The 23,924-nt window shown below is 31.9% G+C and overlaps 2 protein-coding genes across 2 annotated transcripts; one reads left to right on the top strand and one right to left on the bottom strand.

Moving 5' to 3' along the window:
• Window positions 1–996: 996 nt before the first annotated feature.
• On the top strand, window positions 997–18,393 carry LOTGIDRAFT_153121 (hypothetical protein; the record flags this gene model as incomplete). The annotated part of the gene is made up of 38 exons (XM_009057056.1): window positions 997–999; window positions 1,400–1,561; window positions 1,879–2,121; window positions 2,291–2,455; window positions 3,238–3,336; window positions 3,658–3,750; window positions 4,012–4,107; window positions 4,462–4,659; window positions 4,938–5,114; window positions 5,297–5,501; window positions 5,809–5,996; window positions 6,936–7,122; window positions 7,303–7,474; window positions 7,660–7,824; window positions 8,025–8,225; window positions 8,537–8,731; window positions 9,127–9,259; window positions 9,514–9,604; window positions 9,953–10,130; window positions 10,397–10,521; window positions 10,830–11,018; window positions 11,236–11,321; window positions 11,523–11,679; window positions 11,960–12,551; window positions 12,780–12,799; window positions 13,019–13,172; window positions 13,585–13,807; window positions 14,278–14,370; window positions 14,751–14,939; window positions 15,254–15,442; window positions 15,719–15,957; window positions 16,227–16,362; window positions 16,592–16,747; window positions 16,946–17,079; window positions 17,294–17,558; window positions 17,852–17,926; window positions 18,088–18,208; window positions 18,371–18,393. 38 exons carry the CDS (start codon window positions 997–999, stop codon window positions 18,391–18,393), a joined length of 6,117 nt encoding a protein of 2,038 aa, XP_009055304.1.
• A 1,952-nt stretch (window positions 18,394–20,345) lies between these two features.
• Window positions 20,346–22,422, bottom strand: LOTGIDRAFT_228487 (hypothetical protein; the record flags this gene model as incomplete). Its single annotated transcript, XM_009057055.1, has 2 exons — window positions 20,346–21,623; window positions 22,330–22,422. 2 exons carry the CDS (start codon window positions 22,420–22,422, stop codon window positions 20,346–20,348), a joined length of 1,371 nt encoding a protein of 456 aa, XP_009055303.1.
• Between the last annotated feature and the right edge of the window lie 1,502 nt (window positions 22,423–23,924).

Genomic DNA, 23,924 nt, shown 5'->3' with positions numbered 1-23,924 from the left:
TGGTCCCCCCCGCATTGAAAAAAACGATCTGCGCCCCTGGGCCTACACTTCTTTGAGGATTGTTTTCTAAAGTGAAGGCAAGGACTAAATCATAGCCTAATGGCATATTGCTGGACTAGATGGTAGCCTAATTGGAAATGATTTGTAGGCCTACGACTTAACCAAAATAAATCAAGGTGTCGTTTCAATTTCATCAAAATTTCATCTGAATGGACAATAAGACTTTAAAACTTTAAGAGATGATTTCTCATCATTTATTATTTGTTTGGAAATGAATCACCTGCCCGATTGGAATGTCAAGGTCAAGTGTGTAAGGCATGAAGCAGATTTAGTAGTCTTTAATGTAATGTAAAACATTCATAATTGGTCTAATTGCTGCTATAATTTATATTTGAAATATCGGACATATTAAATCTGAATTACAGATCACTATAGATTTAGAACATTTAACCACTAATTTCAAAATGTGACCTTGAAATATGGCGGGAAAATATACCTGTCGCGGAAGGTTACTTCTGTAGAGTAGCTTCCGTTTTCATTAAAAAAAAGAGTTCTCTACACTGTCGTGTTTTGATAGATTATTAATTATTTAACTATAATTCAGGGCTAGCTCCATAAGGATTGTGAGTTTAAGAATGTTTTTGAAGAACCCGTCGTCAGTTCTAACACTAAATAAACGAATCTTATGATTTGACACATTGATATTCGTACGCCTTATCAACATGGCTGCTGAAATGTGATATTTTGATGACAGTCACAAGAATTCTCTTCGTTTTCGTTTTAGATCGAATACTATTTGTTGCCATTAACAGTTCATATTGAAGTAAGTGTATTTTTGTACATATGGTTAAATTTTAAATCAATTTAATGCAAGCTGTCAATGTCATGACAAGCGCAAATGAATCATTATATTCTGTAACAGAAACCAAACAAACTTGTTTTGTGGGGTTGTCTGCACGCCGCTGCATGTTTTGATTTAGAAAAGCATGACTAAATATGGTAAGACTTGAAATGGCCCTCGAATAAACTGTAAGCAAAGGTTTTAACTTGATATTTAATTTTTTGTGCTGAATATGGCCTAAAACTTCCCAAGCCAATATATGATAGGATCAAAGGAAAGAGTTCCTGTGTTTGTAATTGTAATTTGTAGTGCTAGTAAATTCTTTCCAATTGCTTAACTGTCTGTTGATGACCAACATGTTATATTAACAGTCTTCAATATTTTGATCATTGTTAGGCCTAATAGATATTTTAGGAACAGGCCCATTATAGCCTACTGTAATTGAAATATTGGATAATGAATAAATTTTTTTCAATTTTTGCGAAACAAATGCAAAGGCCATAAAAATGCATACAGGTCTTGGTAATTAATGTTACCTATTATTGTATTTATTTTTAGGCAATGGCATCTGGAGGAAGAAAACCATTCTCTCTGTCTAAGTTACCCCAATCTGATAGTAGACCTACCAGATATTCTGCAGGAGATGATCAAAATGATGCTGAACCTCAGATGAATTCCTCAAAGAAAAATGTCCCTAAAGAAGTTAGGATTAATAACTGGGTAAAAGCTTTCTTTCTCAACTTCGGCGCAGTATTTGTTATTTATATAAGCTTAATTCATATGTAACTGAATTTTCTTGTTACAATTTTAAGGTTAAAGGATAAGCTTGTGTCCATACAAGAGAAAACAGCAAAAGCAAAATGATACATTATTCCTAGAGTAAACTTCATTGAGGTTACTACTTAAAAGCTTATTTTAAATACTGGTATTCTAATAAATAACCCGTGCAGAAAAGTAAGACATAAAACTCCATACATTTTCACTTCATTTTCTAATAAATAACCAGATGATTTAATAACCCATACTTTTTCCTTCAGGATTTTGCTGATTGGAGGCCAAATTCAGCTTCTACTGATTCCAAAAGAAGGAAGAAGTCAAAAGGCAATCCAGAACGTGAAAGAGAACAATCTTTATCATTAGATTCTCCTCCTCAGAGAGACAAAAAACCTAGGACACCATCAACGTTTCCTCGAACCAAAATTGGACCATCCACTCCTACTTCACAGAAACGAGCTCTGGAAAATCTTCGTAGTAGAATGACATTTAGTGAAACCGATGAGGTAGGTTTTTAAAATATTGTATTGTAATGTTTTAGTTGCACTTGCTTGATAGCTGTAATTACACCTGAAAGATTTAGAGGATTTATTTGACAATTGGAATTAGCCTTTATTGAATTGACTATTAGTTGTATGAATTTATTTTTCAAAATTTGTTTGTTATACTTTTTAGGGAAGCACTGATGGTGAACCAAATAATGAAAGGGTAGTTTCAAAACGTCGTTTGAATCCTCCAAATTTTTCACGTCAAGACACAAATAGTACAGAAGAGGGTGCTAGTCAAGCCAATTTAACCAATCGTAACAACAATAGAGATAACTCTGTCCAGGATCTTGGGGTAATTTTCTTGTTATAGTTCTAGTAAATATATCTAGTTGTAGAGTTGACATGATCTGGGGTATCATTAAGCTTTCTGTATACAATAAGTAAGTTATCTGTCTTGTGAAAAAAAGTTTTTATAAATTTCTTTCAGTTGTACTGAGTACTGAACAGTGGTAAAAATAGAGTATTGATTGGTTAATATTTAATTAAGTCTTTCATGACTTGTATTATTAAGCTATTTAATTATTGATAAGATTATTTTACCTGGCTAATTAATTTACAACTAGCTCCAATTCCTATATATATTGGGAGTTTACCTGTCATTTTATGTGGGCTTTCAATTCATGAAACTGAATTTTTTTTGTGCTTAAATATTTCTTGCTTTACCAATTTGTAAAAAAAACATTTTTTATCCATTATTTTATTGGCTTTGATATATGAAGCAAATTTGAATACAATCTGTGGGAAGGAGGGATATCAGACTACATTCATTGAATGTCAGAATCATCATCTTGTGGATCTTGCTTAAACTTTTTGACACTCTCAGTGCTCAAATTGAAGCTTAAATTACACTTTTGTTTCATTTCTATTTATGAACATATTTGTCATTTATGATTTTTGACTAATTGACGTTATTCATGCTGTTGAATGTGAGATATGTTGAGAATTATAATTGCAGTTGAAACAATTTATAACAGATAATATTGATACGTATGTTGAGCAGCACACTTATTATGAATTACACGAATATCCACTTTGATAAATTAAAGATCAATAAGAGGACTATTTGTATTTTAGTTGGATAGTAATCAGATAGTGGGAAGATTGATGCAGATTAGAGATTATATAAAACAAGCTAACACAATGAGAGATACTCTTAATAAATCCAAGGAGGCTGTGAGTTATATTTTTACTTATTATAGTAATGTGGGTGGAAAATATATGAAATGACTGACCAAGATCAATAATCTTGATTGCAATGGGAAGATCTTGAATTTTAGTTTTAAATTACAAAATGTCCTGTCATTTTAGTTGTCATTTTCTACAGTTGCATCAGATATTATTTAAAAAAAGAAATATAACTTGTTCATTGATAATTACCTTCTTTGATTGGATAACAATATACTTGTGCTAAGTTCGTAACTTTTATTTTTCAAAGGTTTATTTCAAAACCGGACCCTTCCAGTATCAATTTGTCCATGTTGTCTTGTATTCTAGAGAGATAAAGAGAAAGTGATTAAATTAAAACATGTGATTGATAATTTAGTGAAACAGGAAATTTATACACTGGAAACTTTACACCAGTTGTCGGTTAGTGTTGTTCCATGGTTGATATTAAGATCTTCTGAATTGCTGGAATAGAATATTGCCCTTACTCCATGATTAAAACTTGGCATTTTACAGAGCTAATATTATATTTGGATTTAGATTTCATATTGGAATAGTTCCAAATTGTATTAGATACTTTAAGAAATCAAGAGTTAAAACGTCTGCTCATACCAGCAATTCAGAAGTCTTCATATGTTAAGTTTGACTGATATTATTTTGGAATGGTTCTGAATATTTTTCTAGAAAAGTAATAAAGATGATATGGATAAGTTGAAAAAACTTGTAGATAATTTAAAGGATCAAGAGAGGGGCTATATGGGCTTACTTCAGAGAATGTTGGTGAGTGAATGAGACAATTGGTGACATTGTAGATCTATCAAACAAGCTAACACTTCCAACAAACTTTTTTTTTCGTTGGAAGTTTGTTAGAGGGATTAGAGGGAATATGTTAACATTTCTTGAATTTTTAACTTTCAGATACATATAGTTTTCATAATTCACTGATCAATTCCTGAATTGGAATAAAGTTCTAATTTACAGTCATATGTAATATTTTTATTCACATCAAATTATTTTTTGTCAGCTGCTTATCACTGCTTTTCTCTGCACTTAGTGTAAAAAAGATACTCTCATAGATCTTAATTGCTGTTATCAAGTTGATTTAGATTTTAAATCTTTGTTGATATTTTGCAGGCATTACGCGATGAAGGTGTATTAGAGAATGGTAATGGTACACTTCATGCATTATTACCTGATTTAGAAGACAATGATTACAGTGATAATAATAATGATAATGACAATGATGATGATAATGAAGATAATAAATCAGAATCAGATGATACAGTGTCTGTTGATTTAGAGGTACAAACTAATGCTTCAGACACAACAACAGTAAGTTCTTGTTGTTTGAATGTTATGATAAAAAGTATTTGTAAACAATGATTTATTCACATGAAAGTAAAAGTGATTTAGGATTATCTATGATAATCTGCATAATACAGCCTGTCTCAACTTTTTTGTCAATGCTAGTTAGTTTAGAAAAAAACATGTGAAATAATCCTCATATTCAAATTCTTTGAATGTGACATCTTGTTAATTGTAGATTCAAATGTCGTTTATGCAGTTTTTGTTGGTGTATTTTTGTTATGTATGATTTTCATATCTTTCAGGAGGAGCGTACCAATAGTTCATCATCACGACCCTACATAGAAGATAAACTTGGTGATACAGATGATGAAAACGAAAGTAGACGAAGTTCTAAAGAATCTAATAATATGGATAATACACTGGTAGCACAACGTAATGCACAGGCTGTTGAGTGGGATTTTGGAGTTGACTCGATAGATGTAAGTATTAAAATGATGTAACAGTATTTGATTATATATATATGTATTATTAAAGTCTTTGAACATCACAAAAGTTTCAATAGTACATTTCTTTTTCTATGCCAGTAAAAACTCATTTGAAATTCTACTCTCTATAGATTGACTAATGTTTACGTAAAGTTGAGGTAAACTTCTGATTTCAGGGTTTAGACAATCTTCTACCAGGCTCTTTAGATGCCATGAGAGCAAATGAACTTGCAGCTTTACAACAACAACAAAACCTACTGAAAATACTGGCTGAAAAACAGGAACAATTACGTGCTCTTCAAGGTAGACAGGATGCTCTGGTAGCTATGCATAAAGAAGCAGAGAAGAAACTACATATAGCACAAAATAAAGAGAACAAAGGTCAGTTTAAATATCTCAATACTACATGTTTCTGACTAAAATGGATATCGTAGAGTTCTGTCTAATTTCTATTAAATCAGTTGACATTGTCAAAATTCCTTGAAACACAAGTCTTCTTGATTATGTAAAGCTGGGAAATTTTGAAGATCTGGTCAGAAACAGATGTGAAAAAAGTAATTGCTCTACATTGTCCTGAAACACTTTATATGATAAAATGTAAAGAACATAAGTCTTACGAATTAAGGTAGGACTATAGGCTTACCTGCAGAACAACCATAGTACGATTAATCTTCCATATTTTTTTCAGCTAAAGCAGCAGTAAAAACAGCATCTGAAGCTGTACGTCATGCCAGTAATAGTAATCCTAATTTAACACCCACTGATGATGTAGAAGAGGACCCTGAAGCAGAGTTATCATCTACCCAAACTCAACTAGAACAACTTGTGAGGATGAAAAACAGACTTGAAATGTTAAAAAATGCCTCCACAGAACTGGTAAGATTATGTTATTTTGCTCCTCAAGTATGTTGGTTTCTGAGTTATTGCCCTTGACTTATAAAAAATACGTTAAATTTGCCTTGTATGCATGCTAAAAGCTAAAAATTGTATCTGATCTTGATGAAGCTTAGTATGCTTGTAGATATTGATCAGACCTCAGTCAAGTTCGAAATTGGTAATAATCAGATCAACGGTTTCAGTTGTTGCCCTTGACTTAATAACAATGTGTTAGATTTGCTTTGTTTGCCTGATGAAGGCTACAATCCCCTCTTGATGAAATTTAGTATGCATGTATATAATGATGAGATTTCGGTCAAGCTCGAAATTAGTAATAATTGGATGAATGATTTCAGGGTTATTGCCCTTGACTTAGTAAAAACACGTCAAATTTGGCTCTTGTAGGCACTCTATAGACTACAGTTTTTATCCGATCTTGATATGCATGTACATTTTGATGAGATCTCGAGCTAAAAATGGTAATAATTGGATGAATTATTTTGGAGTTATTGCCCTTGAATTAAATCAATGTGTCTAATTTGGCTTGTAGGCACAATAGAGGCTACATGGTTTATCTGATAACGATGAAACTTGGTATGCATGTATAGATGGACAAGATCTCAGTCAAGTTTGAAATTGCTAACAATCGGATGAACTGTTATTGCCCTTGAATTGAAAATGCGTCTAATTTGGCTTGTTGGCTTGATAGAGACTACATTTTATATCCGATCTTGATGAAACTTGGTATCAAAATTGCATCAAAAAACTGCCTCATTGCTAATTATCCTAAGCAGATTACTTATTGACAAAATAGATGAAAATGGTGTATGACAGGTTATGAAAACTATAAATAATGATCTTTGTAGAGTCATCAAATCCTGTCAATATCCTATGAACACCTCAATAATTTTTTTTTTTATCATACTACACAATTTTTAGGCTGCTGAAGAAGAACAAGCTGGGAATGATATGGCTATATTACAAACAGCTACAGATGATGAGCCTGGACGCCAACAGCTACAAGATAAACTGGAAGATTTACAAGACAAGAAAGACAGAATGAATGATCTGTTGATGGAATTACAAACTCTGCGATCACAAAGATTCGAAACTTTGTTACAAAATGGTAAGATATTTTGAAAGATCTTAGGTGGAGAGTGTGTTCACATCTAATCTGTGGCTAACATAATGCATTACATTGTTTGTGTTGACATTTTCAGTTGATGACATTGAATTTCTTGACCATACTTGCTCCTGCTTATTCATGCATGTTGTAGTATAATGATTGTTTCCTTTCTTATTTTAGATAGTGAGGGAGCATCAGCAACAGCACCGGTAGTTGCTCCTCCTGCCCCAAACAGTAGATCATCATCTCAAATCAAACTAACTGACGCTTTATCTACACTAGACCAAGCTGACTCTACAGCTGAATCTGCTGAACAAGTTTTAAGTATGATGGATGCCCAGACAAAACTAGAGTAAGTTATTTTTGTCAATTATGACTTTTGGAAAGAGTCATCAACTATAACAGCTGTCAACAATTATCAGCTCAACAGAGATAATATCAGATAGCCTAAACTTTTGATGATCATGATTTTAATAAAACTGACAAGACTAGCAGAGCTAATTATTCTGTCCAACCAACTTTTTATATTTTTTGTAGGAAACTTCAAGAAGTTAAAGGTAGATTAGATCAGTTAAGAGGATTAGTACAGTATTACCAGGGTAATAAGACTAGATCTGATGGTGATGGTGGTGAAATCAGAGACCAATCATCAGCACCAACTTACAGTGATTATGGAGATACAGAATCTTTAGAAAATGCCAGGTATACACATCTTCCAAAGGATTATGGTTATTGTGCTAACCAAATATAATGTTCTATCCAGGCATTATTTGAGCTTGTACCATAAAATACTTGAACTTAAGTCCCTTTGTCTGAGGGTACGAGGCCTTTGTATTTTAGGCTGTGAACCTTTCGATCAATGGAAAAGTTTCTTATATTTGTCAATTACTTTTATATTACAGAAGAGCTCCAATTGATGCTGAGAAGATATTTCAAACTGGTAGTCAACTGAATGTTTTAGGTAGCGTACCTGGTGCTACCTCTAGACGAAGAGCTGATCTTGATTCTCAACAATCTGATGAGGAAAATGCCTCTGTGAATGATTCTCAAATGTCAAGTTTAGGTCCCTGGGGTGATGAACCAGAAATCAGAGAAAAAGTCAGGTATTTAAGAAATATACAGTAATAAAACTTGTAGAAAAAGAGTGTTATAATTGCCCAGTTATGTGTATTTATACATAAAATGAAGATCAAATTAAGATTTAGTGCTTTCTGATAATTTGTTAGGTGTGAATTATTAAAAGTGTTGAGCTAAAGGCTTGAAAAGTATTTGCAATATACATAGATCTCTTTGGCAAGGGAGATGAAAGTGCTCGCTAGGCTTCTAAGGCACATATAAATTGTAATTGAATCCAATTAATATGTAGTTAAAGTCTGCAATATTACTTTTTAATTGGTCTATAATATTCTTTCAGACAACTAAAAGCAACTAAGGAGAAATTACAACAATTACAAGATTTAGTGAGTATGTGCCAACAATCACCTGACTTAGCCCAATCGCTACCTGATAATATTACTGAAGATGATAGACCGTCACTATTAACCGCTCAACAAACTGAAGAAAGAAATATCTCCCTTAGTGAGGGGGAAATACCTAATGATTCACAGAGGTAGGTTACTTTTTATTCTGTTTTAAATTTCTTATACAAAGCACGAAAAAGATGTCACTTCAGGGGCATTCCATGTCAAGTATACACACCCTTCTGACGCTAATTCTTCATTTTCTTGCCATATTTAACCATTCAAACAGGTGCAATAACTCACTATACCAATTTTGAGACCTTGGGGCCCACTAGGGCTCATTTTTTTACTGATTATGTAACTTCTGCTTGAAGCAGTTTTTGGTCCTACAGACAGATGGATATCAGAAATGTTTAGAATATTTGTTAAGAGCTATTTTGTTTATATGTCAAAATAGTCTAAACCTCATAGGAACTCATGATAATTTATAAGATAAGTATACATCGAGAAAAGCTATTTCCTATTCCTATTTTCCTATTTTCAGTGGTTTACCTGAAGCAGAATCTCTGTTTAGTGTAAAAGAACAAATAAAAGAATTATCTGAGTTGAAGAAAGAAAGAGAAAGATTATTAGCTCTACAGAATCAACTTCAATCTCTTCAAGGACATTTCGATCCAGTATGTAAATGTGTTCTTTTTTATTGTCGTTCTCATATGTAGAAATAGTCTGAGCCTGATTTGAATATCTCTGTTATTGTTGTCATAGAAAGAATTGATGAGCTTAGTTTATTTAATGGTTTGAAACATGAATATATGGCAATTAAACCTATATAAGTCAGACCTATTTTGTTTTCATGATCATCTATAACTTTCTGAAATTAAAGTCTATTTTTTAAGATTTGTAAGAATAAGAATTTATTTGTATTGTGTAGGAAGATAATGATAATATAAGTGATGATGGAAATGATACAGAAACCAATAAAAAATCACGATCTCAATCAGAACCAGGACCTGTTGTTACTTGTAAGTATTATTATTAAAGCTATTGTTATGACCTTTATTTCCCAGAGTAATTTTCAAATTTAAGTGTAAGGCAACACAACGATTTGATATAGGATAAATAAGTTTAAACTTTTCTTTTGAGAAACAGGCTCCATGCCACTTAAAGTATTCAACCAATATTGTTTCATTGCAAGATTTGCCAATGATGTGTTTAAAATTCTTGACTTTTTATTGTTTAGCATTGACATTTTAAAAGGCTTCAAACAAGACATGCCAATATTTAATTCCAATGTAGTGTATTTGTCTAACTCTAATATCTGGATATTACTAGACAAATGATATCATGTAAATGATATACTCTTTTTCTAGTTGCCTCCAATGATGAACTGTATAGTAAAATGAGGAAACAGAGAATGTTACGAGAAGAATTGAGATCTAAAAAGAAAGAATTAGAAGCTATAATGAAGAAAGATAGAAATAAACGACAATATTTTAAAAATCAAGATAATCAAAGTGATACTGTCTCTTATTCTACAGATGCTTTTGGGTAAATAGATATTTTGCCTGTCAATGTTTAATGCAAATTTATTCTTTAAGATTGAAAATGATATTGTCTTCTGTCAGTGTACACTTATTCCTTACTAGTTTTTTTTAGCTAATCCAGTGCATGGAAAGTTGGAAGTATATGTTACAATCAACACATGTCAAATGTTAACATATTATCAAATATTTTCCCAATGTTCAAGATTTTGTAAAATTATGTTAAAGTATGGATAGAAGCTGATCTAAACCTTTGACGTTTTTGTTATATAGAGCAAGCGCCAGTGCTGATGCTACAATGGCGACTTGGGGTGGTTCAACTGTAGATAATCTAGAGAATATAACTGAAGGTAGAGATGATAATGATGATGATGATGACAATGACGATGAAGATGATGGTAAGTGAATAAGCTGAAAGGAACAGCCCCTTATTGATGACTTACCCCAGAATTAGGTCTGCCATGTTGCATGGTTGAAAGAGGCTAAAATTTCAATTGAAAACATTTCCACCAAGTTCCTTCTGTTAGTGATGCAGATGAGAGGTACTGACAATGAAAATCAGGGCAAATAACTGAGGCCATAAGTGTTTGACTGTTCTCTAAAAAGATCCCTTGACATTAAGAAATCAAAAGAGAATAGGATACTAATTTTAATGTGATTTGAATTTGTACCAAAATGTAAAATGCAGACCCTTTCTATATTGTAGCCTACCCTAGTGATGGTATTGTACAAGTAGAAGAGGAAGAAGAAGTCAATGGTAGCGATAATAATACCTATACTATAGAAGCTGATGCCAGACAGAGACGAGCTGCTAGATCTAAACCTACACAACCTGATGTTAGACCTAAAGCTAGAAAAATAGCCACCTTTCCTAGATCACAGTCTGCTAGAGAAGGTAAGGGTGTAAGCCACAAATAAGCATAATAGATATGTAATGGTTGAAATTCAAAAGCCTTTAATGCAGGACCTGGTTTATAGTCTGAAAACAGAAATCTGTGACTGGAAAAACAAATATATAGCAGAATTATGAATTATGTACTAAAATTTTGGTTTTGTATCTTGTGTTGTAATGATTTTATACCAGTTCTTATTGTAGTTAATTTGAATTTCAGAAGTTCTAATGGCATCACAGAGTGGTAATGTAGGGAAGAAAGGAGCTGTGAGAAAAACTAAGGCTAACAAACGAACAAAACAAGAGGTAAGATTTACTGACAATTGGTATGTAAGAGGGTCTCTTATGACCAAAATTAAGCTCTGTTTTGACCATAGATAAGTCCTTTTTGACCCAAATTGGGTCTTCATTCCTATGGTTCTGTTTGGACTATAACCCTTTTGGTACTAATAGCCAATTTTCAATTTCATTAACTCATTAGCTAACTATCTATCTTGTCTTTTGTAGAACTACCGATCAGCAGAAGAAATAGTACGAGATGTAGAAGTAGAAGACAGTTCTAGATTAGATCTGATACAACAACAAGTACAACAAACTTACCAATTGTTACAAGAACAACATCACAATAATACATTACAGGGTACTCTGTCTCCTAATACTAGTGGTAGGTCATATACTTAGTTTTTTACTAAAATGTCTGAAGCACTTAGCTTGGTTGCAGTTGTTTCCCTTAATTTGACAATGCGCTTCAGTACGTGGGGGAACTAATGCAAAGCATTACCTGGATACTCTATAACAAGAATTGATTTGTTTAGAAATCTATCAATTGAAAAGCATTTTTGTCTTGAGGTTGAACCATATACTTTTTGACCTAGGCTTCAGAGGACATTTAAATCTGTCATCATCTGGTTTATGAATAAGAAAAATCTTTTTTATTTTTCAAGGTTTAACAATGGGAAATCCTATGAGACCAGCTGCAGGCATGTATCCAGATATGTTACAACAACAGATGTATCAACAGCAGATGATGATGTCCATAAACCAGTGTCATCAACAACTGAACTTACAACAAATAGAGATGTCTAATTTAAACCATCATATCCAACAGATTAGTTTATATATACAGGAACAGCAACACCACCATCATCATCACCCAATTAACTCTACTACAGACGACAGAGATCACAGTCGTTTAACACCTCTAGCTACTTCATCCCAGACACATATCTCACCACATCATCATCTACCACCACCACCAACAAGACAATCTACTTTTACACTTAATCCCCAGTTCCCTCTATCTTTCGCTCCAGTAGAGGGCTTATCACCACGTCAGCATTCAAGCCACAGGATAACGTCTAGTAGTCCTTCTCGTCAAGACGTGCCACAACCCCAGACTAACAATCTACGTCCTATACCACCTCCTAGGCTTGATTCCTACCAACAGAATAGTAATGTCAACAATTTCCTGGGTAGAGATAGTCAGAGAGATGCACGACCTAAAACTAATGGTGAATATGGCAAACCAAAGAAAAGGTAAAGCACTAATTAAATAATTATAGTCTATAAAGAGAGCATTGATACAGCAGAAAACAATCTTTTGTAACTATGTGGTATCTACTTATGCAAAGTATGGTTCAAAGTCCTTACCGTTGCCTTGAAAAATCTTTAAAGTATGTGGTTCCTATTGTTGGCTTTATTTAAATAAGACAGTAGGAAGAGGATAGTGATTACTTGATTTCTCATTTTTTTTTTTTTTTTCAGTAAAGACCGTCCAGAAGAAGGTAAGTGTATTATATCTGATATTTTATTTGCAATTAGTTAATCAATATTTAAATATTGATGGTTTGAAGATGGAGGCAGCAAGTGTTAACTACAAAAATTATCAATTGTTTGTGAATTGTATTGTTTTATTTGTACTCTATGTCATGGAATCACTATCAAGACAAGATACATTCTGATGTACTAGTGTCCTAATAAATATAATATTATTTGTTATTAAGATTATGAGAGAAGTAGTCAGGGTCATGGTGGACAAGCAGGTAAAGATGGCAGGTATAGACCAGGGTTAAGTTCTGGTATTAGTGGTACAGCATTCAGTGATAGTAATAGTGTGACTGATGCTCTATCTGCTAGACTGGGAGAACCTAGAAACAGGTATGTTTTCTTACATTTCAACCCTGTTTTATTCAAAATCTTATCAAGCTCTTAATATATTGCAATTTTCTAATGTCAATGTTAATCTGAAGACATCAACTATCAGTAAATCAATTCAACCATCCAAATACTTTGTTTATTAAATTTGAATACCACTGGTACAGAATTCTGGGATATCTATGATTTCTTTGACATATAAAGTAGCGCTTGATTGGTTAATTCGAAAACATTCAGTTTGTTCCAATTTTGGCCTCAGGTGAACAGTACAGAACTAGATAGATTTTGTACCATTTTGAATTAACCCACTATTTTGTTCTGAATCCTGTTTCTGTTTCAACTTGTCCAGTTGATTCCATGAGTCCTGAAAATGACAAAGTAATCATATTTTAATTAAATTTTTGATGTATTGCAGGGATGGTGATGCAATGGAACTATCTCTGTTTGAAACATTACGAGAGACCATTTATTCAGAAGTCGCTACTTTAATATCCCAGAATGAAAGTCGTCCTCATTTTCTAATAGAATTATTTCGAGAATTACAACTATTATCCAGTGATTATCTGAGACAGAGGGGACTATATGCTATACAAGAATTAGTTTCTAAAACTTTATCTTCTGAAGATAATCCCTATGCAGTAAGTAATCCTTGATTAGCATGGGTTGCTCAGATTATAGATATATTTGTGAATTTACTAATTGGGCTTAGATAACAAAGCATGTGTATTTAATGTAGTTTGTATTGTTTGTATCTAATTAACCCTGTTTGATTACTAACTAATATATTTGCCGAGTAAAATGTTAGTTTCAGTCTTCTGTACAAGTAACCCCTAACTCTGAACAAGTGGCCAAGCAAGCATAATATATTCCTATTGTAAAATCTTGTTAGCTCCTATTGCATGAAAATATTATGAATGTGAAGGATTTAATATATAAGTGCATTTTCCGAAAGGAATCTTTAGGAATATTGCAAGATTATGTATACTCTATGCCATGCTTTTTAACTTTAGTGGCCGAGACAAGAACAAATCTGAATTCTTTTTGACTACTGTTGTGTGAATACAACTGAAGTCATAGCAGTTATATGTGTGTAATATATATCCTATAGGTACAATCTAGATGGTCTAGAAATGGTGGTGGTGATAATTTAACAGCTAGTGAATTAACCCCTAGTGAAAGTCTTTTAACTTCTGAGGATGAGGTGATTGCATGCTTCTGATATTTCTGAATATTTTCAAATAATTGATGTATTTTGTATGCATGAACTTAAGTGGATGTTTTAACTTTGTTGTATGCGATTTGATCTCCTACAAATTGATTTAAAGGCTATGCTTTTGATCTTTAGATGTAACAGTATTCTTAATTATCATGACCTAGACCTTATAAATCCATATCTAGATCAGTTATTTCTTTTATTTGTGTGTCTTATTTTACTCATATTAGGATTTGAAAATAAAGAGAAGAATATGTTTCATAATGAAAAATTCTAGCAAACTAATGTCAGTTAAAGACACATTCAGGGCCTTTATAAACAATGTGTAATTCTTTACAATTTGAACAATATCTCTCTAATATTTTTAGAGTAAAGAATTTGTAGAGAAGAAAAAGAAGAAACTATTATTAAATCGAGGTGGATCTTTGAAGAACAATCAATATGATTATAGTGAACAAGCTGAGAATACAAGTACTCTCTCTACACCCTCCACTGGTCTAGCGGAATCTCCATTTGCTAATGAGTCATTAGGTGATACTGTTATACATCTTGATAAGGTAAGAATACTAGTAACCATTCTACATCCTCTACTGGTCTAGGTGAATTTCTTTTCGGATAAGATTGGTGAATAGCCATATTGTAAAAGCCAAATCTATCACAGTAACTATATTTTGTTTCTAATGAAAGTTTCGATTCTATTATATTCTATTTGGATTCAAAAAGGCTTATTATTTGATTGGAAGGCATTGACATAACCAGTCCCAATAAACCAGTGGAGAATGACACAAGACAGATAATGTGGTAGGTTTTTGTTTTACCTTGCTATTTGCCTGAGTGTTATCTTATATTGTTAATTATATGTTTAATGTAGGCGTTAGAGAGAATGAGAGAAATGGAGATGAAAGAGATAGAGGAAGGTAGATTAGATGAAGAATCTCTACAAGTTGTATATAACCGTGTACGAGAAGCTAGACAAGCAGCTAGAATATTAGAAGATAATAAATTGGTTCCTGGAAGTGGTACTGATAATGGTAGTCAAGGCTCTATTCCTGATATAATGGTAAGGAATAAATGATCTTGTCTGTTAGTGAAATTTAACATAGAATTTTTGACACTGGTTGATATGTTTAAACAGTTTAATAATATTTATGAAATAGAAAATTAAATTGTTTGTGAAAGATGAGTCATGGAAATATTAAGATAAAGTCTGAAGTTTTACTATTATTTCTACATGTCTATATAATCATGTTTTCAGCACAGTGAAATATTGTTCTTGTGTTATGGGGATATTTTAGTTCAAGTCTGAGTCTATTTTTGTGATTTTCTATACTTTCAGTATTCACGTATTAACAGTAGTCAGTTAGATGATCAAGTTAAAGAGATAATAAGAGAAATTATACCAGTTATTAAAGAACATACTGATGATATCTGTTCACCACAACTATTAGCTTATATTAAACGTCTAGTCTTATCTTTAACTAGACAGAATGACAGTCGACACGAATTTACCTCGTTCTTTCATTCTCAACTAGGATCTATCTTACACGATTCACTGGCTAGATTTGAAGGCAGAAAGTAAGTTGAATACTTTATTTCTTTCCACATGATGGTGTTGTTTATAGTGAGCATTTCTTCAGTAATGAAAGTAGTGGATATAAATGTAGAAATATGTGGCAAGAACATTATTGTTTGGGCCATTTTTATTCTGAACAAACAGCACTTCAGTGAGATTATAGAGTGTCTTGATTAAGGGCAGTTATTCAATACAATGTATGAAGTTTCTCATGGCTCTGAAAGTTTTAAGTATGGGAGCTAAATTTTGATCATGTGAAATATTGTTGCAGGGTTCGTGAATGTGGTGATGATTTACTAGATAGTATGTCAGATGCTTTGTATGATGAGTTAGCTTTCTTCAGAATGATGCAAGATCTTAATAATCCTAATCTAAATAATAAGACAAAATCTAATCAGTCATCAAAGGTTAGTTATCTTGAACTTGATTTGAATAGTAGTTTTAGTAGTCTTTTGACGTTGGGAGCAGTACCATCTCATTGTAAACAATATTATAGTAGGGAAAGTAACATGTATCAAACATTGAGATTGTACTTGAACAAAGTCAATTACATTTCGTCAACTAATTTCAAAAGAGATAAAACATTTGTATTATTAGTGATAGCAACTCATTTAAAAGATATTTGTTAATTTTTAGACATCAAGTCCACAAAAATCCCCTCTCCACACCCGAATTGTCAATAAAGCTGATCTGATATCTGATGATGGTAATGATGTTAGTTCATCAGATAGTGATGTTGATAGCCAGAATAATCTACGAATGTTGGTAGCTGAAGAGGAAAATCTTGGCAAGGTTATTATATTTTTTACTTATCTGTTTTTAAGATAAACTGGTATAAAAAAAATATACTAGGCTATTTCTTTTGCTGATATATTTGACAGCCAGATATTTCAACCCCCATTTAAGAGGTTTATATTTGATCAGAAACTAGTCAAACTTCGAATTAAATATCCTTGCAGCTGGATGTAAAACCAATATAATTTTTTTTAGGAGAGAGATGATGAACTAGCTAATGAGATGCCAATACAAGATGCAGATGAAAAAGATCAACAATCAGAATCTCCTTACAAAACTCAAGGATTAAAGATAGAATTGGCTGTTAGTGAAACGAAACCCTTCACTAGGTAAGTAATAAAAAAATTATGATGCCTTCATTTGTTGAGAATGCAATATATAATTTCAATATCTTCACAGGAAGATGTTTTAGCCTGCAAATTTTTGTAAGAATGTATGTGTTCAAGTAAATTTTGACATATCTAAATATAAATGTATAAGAAGGTGAATATGAACACAACTGTTCTGATTATTTAATTCATCCCTATTTGTTGATGGTATTAGAATTGGTAGTGATGAAGATGATGATAATGATAGTGATGAATCACACAGTGCTGAAGATCCTTCAGAAACAGCTGTATCACGTGATGCTAAACTATCTTCACAACCTGATAGAGCTGTAGAGATTAATGGTAACCTGACATCACCTAGCAGACCAGTTACTAATAATGTAACAAGTCAAGCTAATGGTAATATTAATGGTATACAGAGTGAGGAAGATGGTGATGTAACTGCTGATAAACCTACTGTTGATAACCATACTACTTTGGTAAGTCATGTTTAGCCATGTAAGGCTTCTAATCAACCTTTTCTTACACTGTACAAACACCTGTCAAGTTATGTAAATACCATTGTCATGAAAATAAAAATATCAATGAATATATGAAGTGACCAACACCCAGCTGTTGTGCCACTCTGTGAAACGTGCCATGGAATTGCTTACATGAACACCTCTATGGAGTTTAATAAGGATGTTTTAGTGTCTGATTTTCCTGATTGACTAGGAAGGCTAGAATGTAAGCAGCTTTGCTTCAGTATTATAATATTATTGTGTAATTGTAGATGAATGGAGATGTAGATAATAACAATGAAGTAACAATTGATGATTTACCTACATCATTAAATATAACTGTTTCGGTTAGTATATATTTAGACAATTTGTAATATAAGCAGGTGGAGTTTGAACTTTTCAGACAAAGAAATAAGACACTATTGGGTAGCTCTTATTGAAATAGTTTTTTTTTTTTTATATCATTTGCTTGGTCGGTATTATGCATATTTTCTGTTCATTTTAATAGAAAGAAATAGAGAAGAAAGTAGTTGATGAACAGAATGAATTGACAGGAGAAAATGGTATTTTGTCTACTATGGAACCACAACAGGAACTAGCAGGTGATGGTACAGCTTTAAAAGATCCAGGTTTGTCAATAACTCTCATTTTATAAAACCAAAATACCTTTATTAGCTGGTATAGGGAATTCCATAGCCGCAAGAATGCCTTTGCCTTAAAATTTTTTTTTAATGGAGCTGAAATTTGGAAGTGAAATAACTTAATTTTGAATGAAAATTTGTTACTTTCAGATAGTTTTGGTAATTTAAACTAATACAAAGAACAACACATAATGTACCATTGTGATAATAAGTTGTACTGTAAATTCTCTGTAAAATTTTGCTTTGTCTTGTTATGAATTGTTGATAAATTTTGTTAGTTATTTATTTTACATTTTTATCATTCAATATTAACTTATTATTCTTGCTTCTCACGTCTGTTTGCTGTCTATTTCTGTTAGTTTTCTCTGCTGAAAAATACATACTGTTCAGCTTAGATTTGAAATAAAAGAAAAATTAAATGTTGAGTTCTTGAATCAAATTTAATGTATTTCCTTTCAATCTTAAAAAGTCGATTCCATCCATTAGAAATTTATTTTTCACATACTTTCTTGTTGAAGTTTACATTGTTGATGTTTGCTTGGCAGATATATTCAGTTATTTTGATAAATCACCCCCTTGTCTCTGTATTATCAGTCCTAAATATATTCATCAATTGCCAAAAATTTTGGCAAATTTACTTGTGTATCTTTTTCAAGAGACCTATGGACATATATGAATGCTTTTATCATGCATCTTGCTCTGGTTCACAATATGGAGGTATAGAGGTTATTTATATATTTAAGAGTAAATTAAATTAAATGTATCATTTGCTGTGTGAAGTGCTTTTGTATGAAGTGATTTTTTAAGTATAAAATTTACTAAGTCCTGACATTTTCCCTGCAGTATTTTGAGAAATGGCCAAAAAATTTCAAAATCTTCCACAGTGCATATAAACAACTGAACTTGATCTCGAGAATTGTGAAGCAAAATATTTGTCTGTGTATTTTATAATGAAGGAAAATCTCTTTCTTCATTCCTAATGAAAACAAATTCTGGTGTCTCATATTTCCTATATTCAACTAAAGGTATGGGTTATTCTATTAAAAAGAAAGCTGCATAGGGTTATATTATAATAAAGTATAATATTCAACTATATTTATAATATTGAAGTTGGAGAGTTATATCAAAGTAAAAAATGTATATTTTGTCATATTTTTTGAAATATCACAAATAAAATAATCTGCCAAATGATTTGCTTATTACTTTATATTTGATCTGCTGTGGACAATTACTGATAACAAGACTATTGCTCAACTTTTTCTTGTTAATTCTAGTTTTGAGATAAAAAAAAAAAAACATTTCAAAAGAGGAACGTTCTACAATACCAAACTATATTGAAAAACAACGTATTTCTTTATTTACAATCCCGATCAAAATTTCTTTTTTTCTGACATATAAATTAAAAGAATACAGTTTTGATTTTAGAGTGAAAAAAAGGGAACAAAAATGAATTAAATGCATACATAATTTTTAAAAGCTATTTGTGCATCTGAATCTAGCAGACATTGCAAAATAATCATTATGAAAAAATCTAAAACAAATTATGAGGACATTAGCAGACTAATGTAATCAAAACTTTTCAGAAAAGAAAAAAAGAGCACTCTCAATTCAACCAATGATAATAAAAGAATAAATTAGCACTTTAAATAAATAAGACTAGTACAGCACTTACAAATAACGTAACATATCAGATATTATTGCACAAACATTCATACACAGTTTGACTGAAATATAACATTCACATTGAAGATGCCGAAAGTACTTTCCTGAAAAGGTCCAAAATTCAAACTCAGAATTTATCGTAGACATCCTCAAATTTCAAATGAATTATGAACTGTTCAAGTATCAGAAATAAATTTGCTTCAATAACATAAGCATGCCTGTTCCAAGTAAAGTATGCCTCTGACTTTACATACCTACTAAACTATAAACAGGTGCCTGATTGTAGGTGCCTACGATATCCAGATAAAGACTCATGCATGTTTGGATATACCTACTCATAAGTAGAAATATATTCTTGTTTGGATATGCCTATTGATAAGTAGAAACCGGTGTCTTTAACAGCAAAATATGAAAACAAAAAAACAAAAACTTTGCAATAATCATGGAAAACTAATGGAGAAAATTACTTTGGCATGGGCTTAATAAGTACAGCCATTGTTTTAGCCTCTTCAGCTTTAGGTACATTAATAGTCATAGAAAGATTATTATTCCGACTACAAATCTGAGTAGGGGCAGCATCCACCTGGATCACATGATCATATTCATTATAAATAACAACACTTGATTGGATTTCAGCTTCACCATTAATCATTGCAGATTCATGTCCGTAAATCTGTAGAGTCCATGAATCTTGATTTTTACGATATGTTATCTTCCATTCTCCTTCTTTATTTTCTGATGGTACAGGACCAACATAGGTTCTGACATCAACTTGAATACCAAATCTAAGAGTATTCTGCATCCGTACATTATCCACTGTTAAAGACATGTAATTCCTTGGTAAATAAAATGGCTGATTGAAGCTAACTTCTAATTCTGCTTGTGAAGGACATAGTGATCTAAAACGATATGCTTTACTTATCAACTCCAACAATAGCTCTCGAAATGTGGCATAATTTTCATCCTCTTTAGCAAGTTTTTCGATTTCATACAACTGTGAAACCTGCATCTGTGGGTATCTAATCAAGGGAAGCAACTGTTTAGAATGATCCTCCATATTTGTTTTATGTTGATCGCAAAACAACCAACTCGTCAAAGCTAGAAAAAGACAATTTTCTTCTTGCACTACTAGTTGAGAATTTGACAGTAAGTCTTTCAGAAAGTCGAAATCCATATCCAACCATTCAGGCATTTTGAGAATTAGATCTGTATTCCAGGCTATTGTCTTAGAACATTGATCAATCAAGTCTCCTAGATTTAATGCTTTAGCCCATGAATACCAATTTAATGCATTTTTGACTTTAGGTGATCTGGTATTCTTCACCATGTATTTAGTACATAAAAGTTTTAATGAAGTTACATTATATTTGTCTGCTAGACACAAAATACCTACAGCAGAGTCCACATTGATGTTAATCTCTGCAGTGTACAGAAACTTCAAAAATCTGTCGAAATACTGTTGGCATTCAATACTTTCATTGAGTTCAATTTCTGGGGAGCTGGCTTGAGTATATCTCTGATCATATAACATGGTACGGAACACTTCACTCGACTTCGCTAACACAAATTTATGTGCAAAGTAAGTATTGTCTGCTATTTTTAACAAAATATCACTCAGAGCCTCCTGGTTAAAAAACTGGGAAACGTTCAGTATGAAATTGTCTTCATCACGTAAAATATTGTCACCATCAATTTCTGGCTGCGGGGGTGGGGCTTGATCAGCTTCTGCTTCATCCATTGTCTGAAATGACACATAATAAGGAACAATTTATAGGTTGTAGGTTTTAATTTTTTTAAATTTTTCGAAAAAGTTCGGAGAAAGATAGATCTAGAAAACATCACACAATAGGTGACATTTATGTAATTTCTTTGTATCTATCATAAAACACAGAGATTCATTTTAAGAGTATAAGCACTTATCAAAAGGTTTTCCATAAGAGTACGGTACATACTTTCTGTGACAGTGAATGGATATAATTAGATTCAAATTGAGAATATCTTCTCCACTGATACATAATACCATACAATACTAGTCACACAATGTGAATAAAACTGGATTTATTGAGATAAAAGCAATACGATAAGTTTTTATCAGATGTTGCCTTCTTCAACCTGTATCTTTTACAGTCAAAGTTCAAAAGTTGACTAATATACTTTCTTTGTATGATCAACTAAATTAAAACTTGTGCAAAAAGTTAACACCATGAAATCATTCAATAACCTTATACTGGAAAACCAAGAAAAGTCAACTTGATGCAACAGACATAAATTAGCAAATATACAAAGTTTCATGTGAAGACACCCATGGATCAACTGTAAATTTGTAAAAAAAACACATCTTAATAATTCTAATGCAGTCATTACTTCAATATTTCTAATGCCCTGAAAATTATGAGAATCATTTATTAAGTTGATTCTTTCGTAAAGTCTCAGATTATTTTTTTTACCTTTTTAAAGCGAGTGACAACATGTTTAAATTTCCTCTCATGTATATACTGTCTTGGTCTAATGACATGAGATGTCCTGTCTCTTAAAGCCATATTATATTTGTTCTGTCAACTTTTATTTTTTCAACAAGCTCAATATTTATAAAACATGACTCATCCATTCATTTAGTTCAATAAAATAATTTTTTGTGAAAGGGTGTCGTATATAAGACATTTAAATGGTAAATTTTAAAGATAGGCGTTTCCAAAAAAAAAAACCCAGCTGATATCATGATAACATGATAATAGCTATTCTTAGATACATGTATTTTATTCAAAAACAATAACATCAAGAGGTCATGGTTGACTTTACATTGGATAAGGAAATAAACCCCACACTAGAAAGATCTGTCAAGGAGATCAGAAAAATATGTGTAGACAGTCATATTATGTCCAAAATGGAACAAATTATAAGTCATGGGGGGGGGGGGGGGGTCACATTTTGAATCTTTTGAATTTTTTCTTCCCATTAAGTAATATTGCCATACTCCCCCTTGACATGTCTACCTATATGTAATGTAAAAATATATGTTGAAAACTCACATGTATTCCAAGAATAAAGGTCACAATAATGGGCAATAAACTAATCAAATATTGCCTTTCCTATAACTTAATATATGAACAAACAAGTAAGAATATGTAAATATTTCCATCAAACAGGCCAAGAGGTTGACCAACACAATCTTTATACTAACCAACCAATTAACTTATATAATCATTTAGAATCATTAGACCTTAACACATAATCACATAAATCATAATAGTCAAATTGGAACTCCTAGGATCGATTTGGGTTTTGGGTGTGGCTTCTCACCCCTTTTGTCACCTGTAAATATGATATTTTTTTGTGTAAGAATGAAGGGTTGTGCCTTAAAATAATATGACATCCTGTTTACCATTTCCACAACAACTTTCAGACTACCACATTTATCTTGGTTTGTAAAAAGTTATATGACCTTTCTTTATTCTAAAAGCTATGCCAAATTTGGCTTTTATCACAATGAATATGCTCAACAACTCAGATAAAAAGTAACATTTTATGTCTGGCCCAAATGAGCCGATACCCCCCCAAGTCCATGAAATGGGTCGGCCAGATATTTCGGGCTAGAACAAAAGTTACATAAGAAATATCTATTTTCATTATAGTTTGCACATAAGTAAAATTCCCCCCTTCCTTCCTCATATTGTTCAGGTAATGTAAACATATCAATTTTAATTTAACTAAAAGAATTAAAATATAATTTTATGTTAACTAGAGCAAAACATAATTGGATAGAAATAAATAGGTAACCTATTAAAATACTATTTCTATATAAACTTATAAATCAAATATAGTTTTGTTTATTACGACTTGAATAAACTACGTTTTGACCTTTATAACTGAAAAATTATCCAAGGTAATTACTCTGATAGTTGACAATAAGTTGAAGATGACTATATAAATTTCCAAGATCTTGATTTACTCCTGATTTATCAGTAGTAAGAAATATTGGACTCTCTTTTACTAAATTTATTTAAATATAAAAAATAGCTTCTCTCAGTAGAATATCTGCCCT

This window comes from Lottia gigantea (genome assembly GCF_000327385.1).
Source record: "Lottia gigantea unplaced genomic scaffold LOTGIsca_3, whole genome shotgun sequence".
NCBI classification, from domain to species: domain Eukaryota; kingdom Metazoa; phylum Mollusca; class Gastropoda; family Lottiidae; genus Lottia; species Lottia gigantea.
This window is presented reverse-complemented; position numbering and strand designations above follow the sequence as displayed.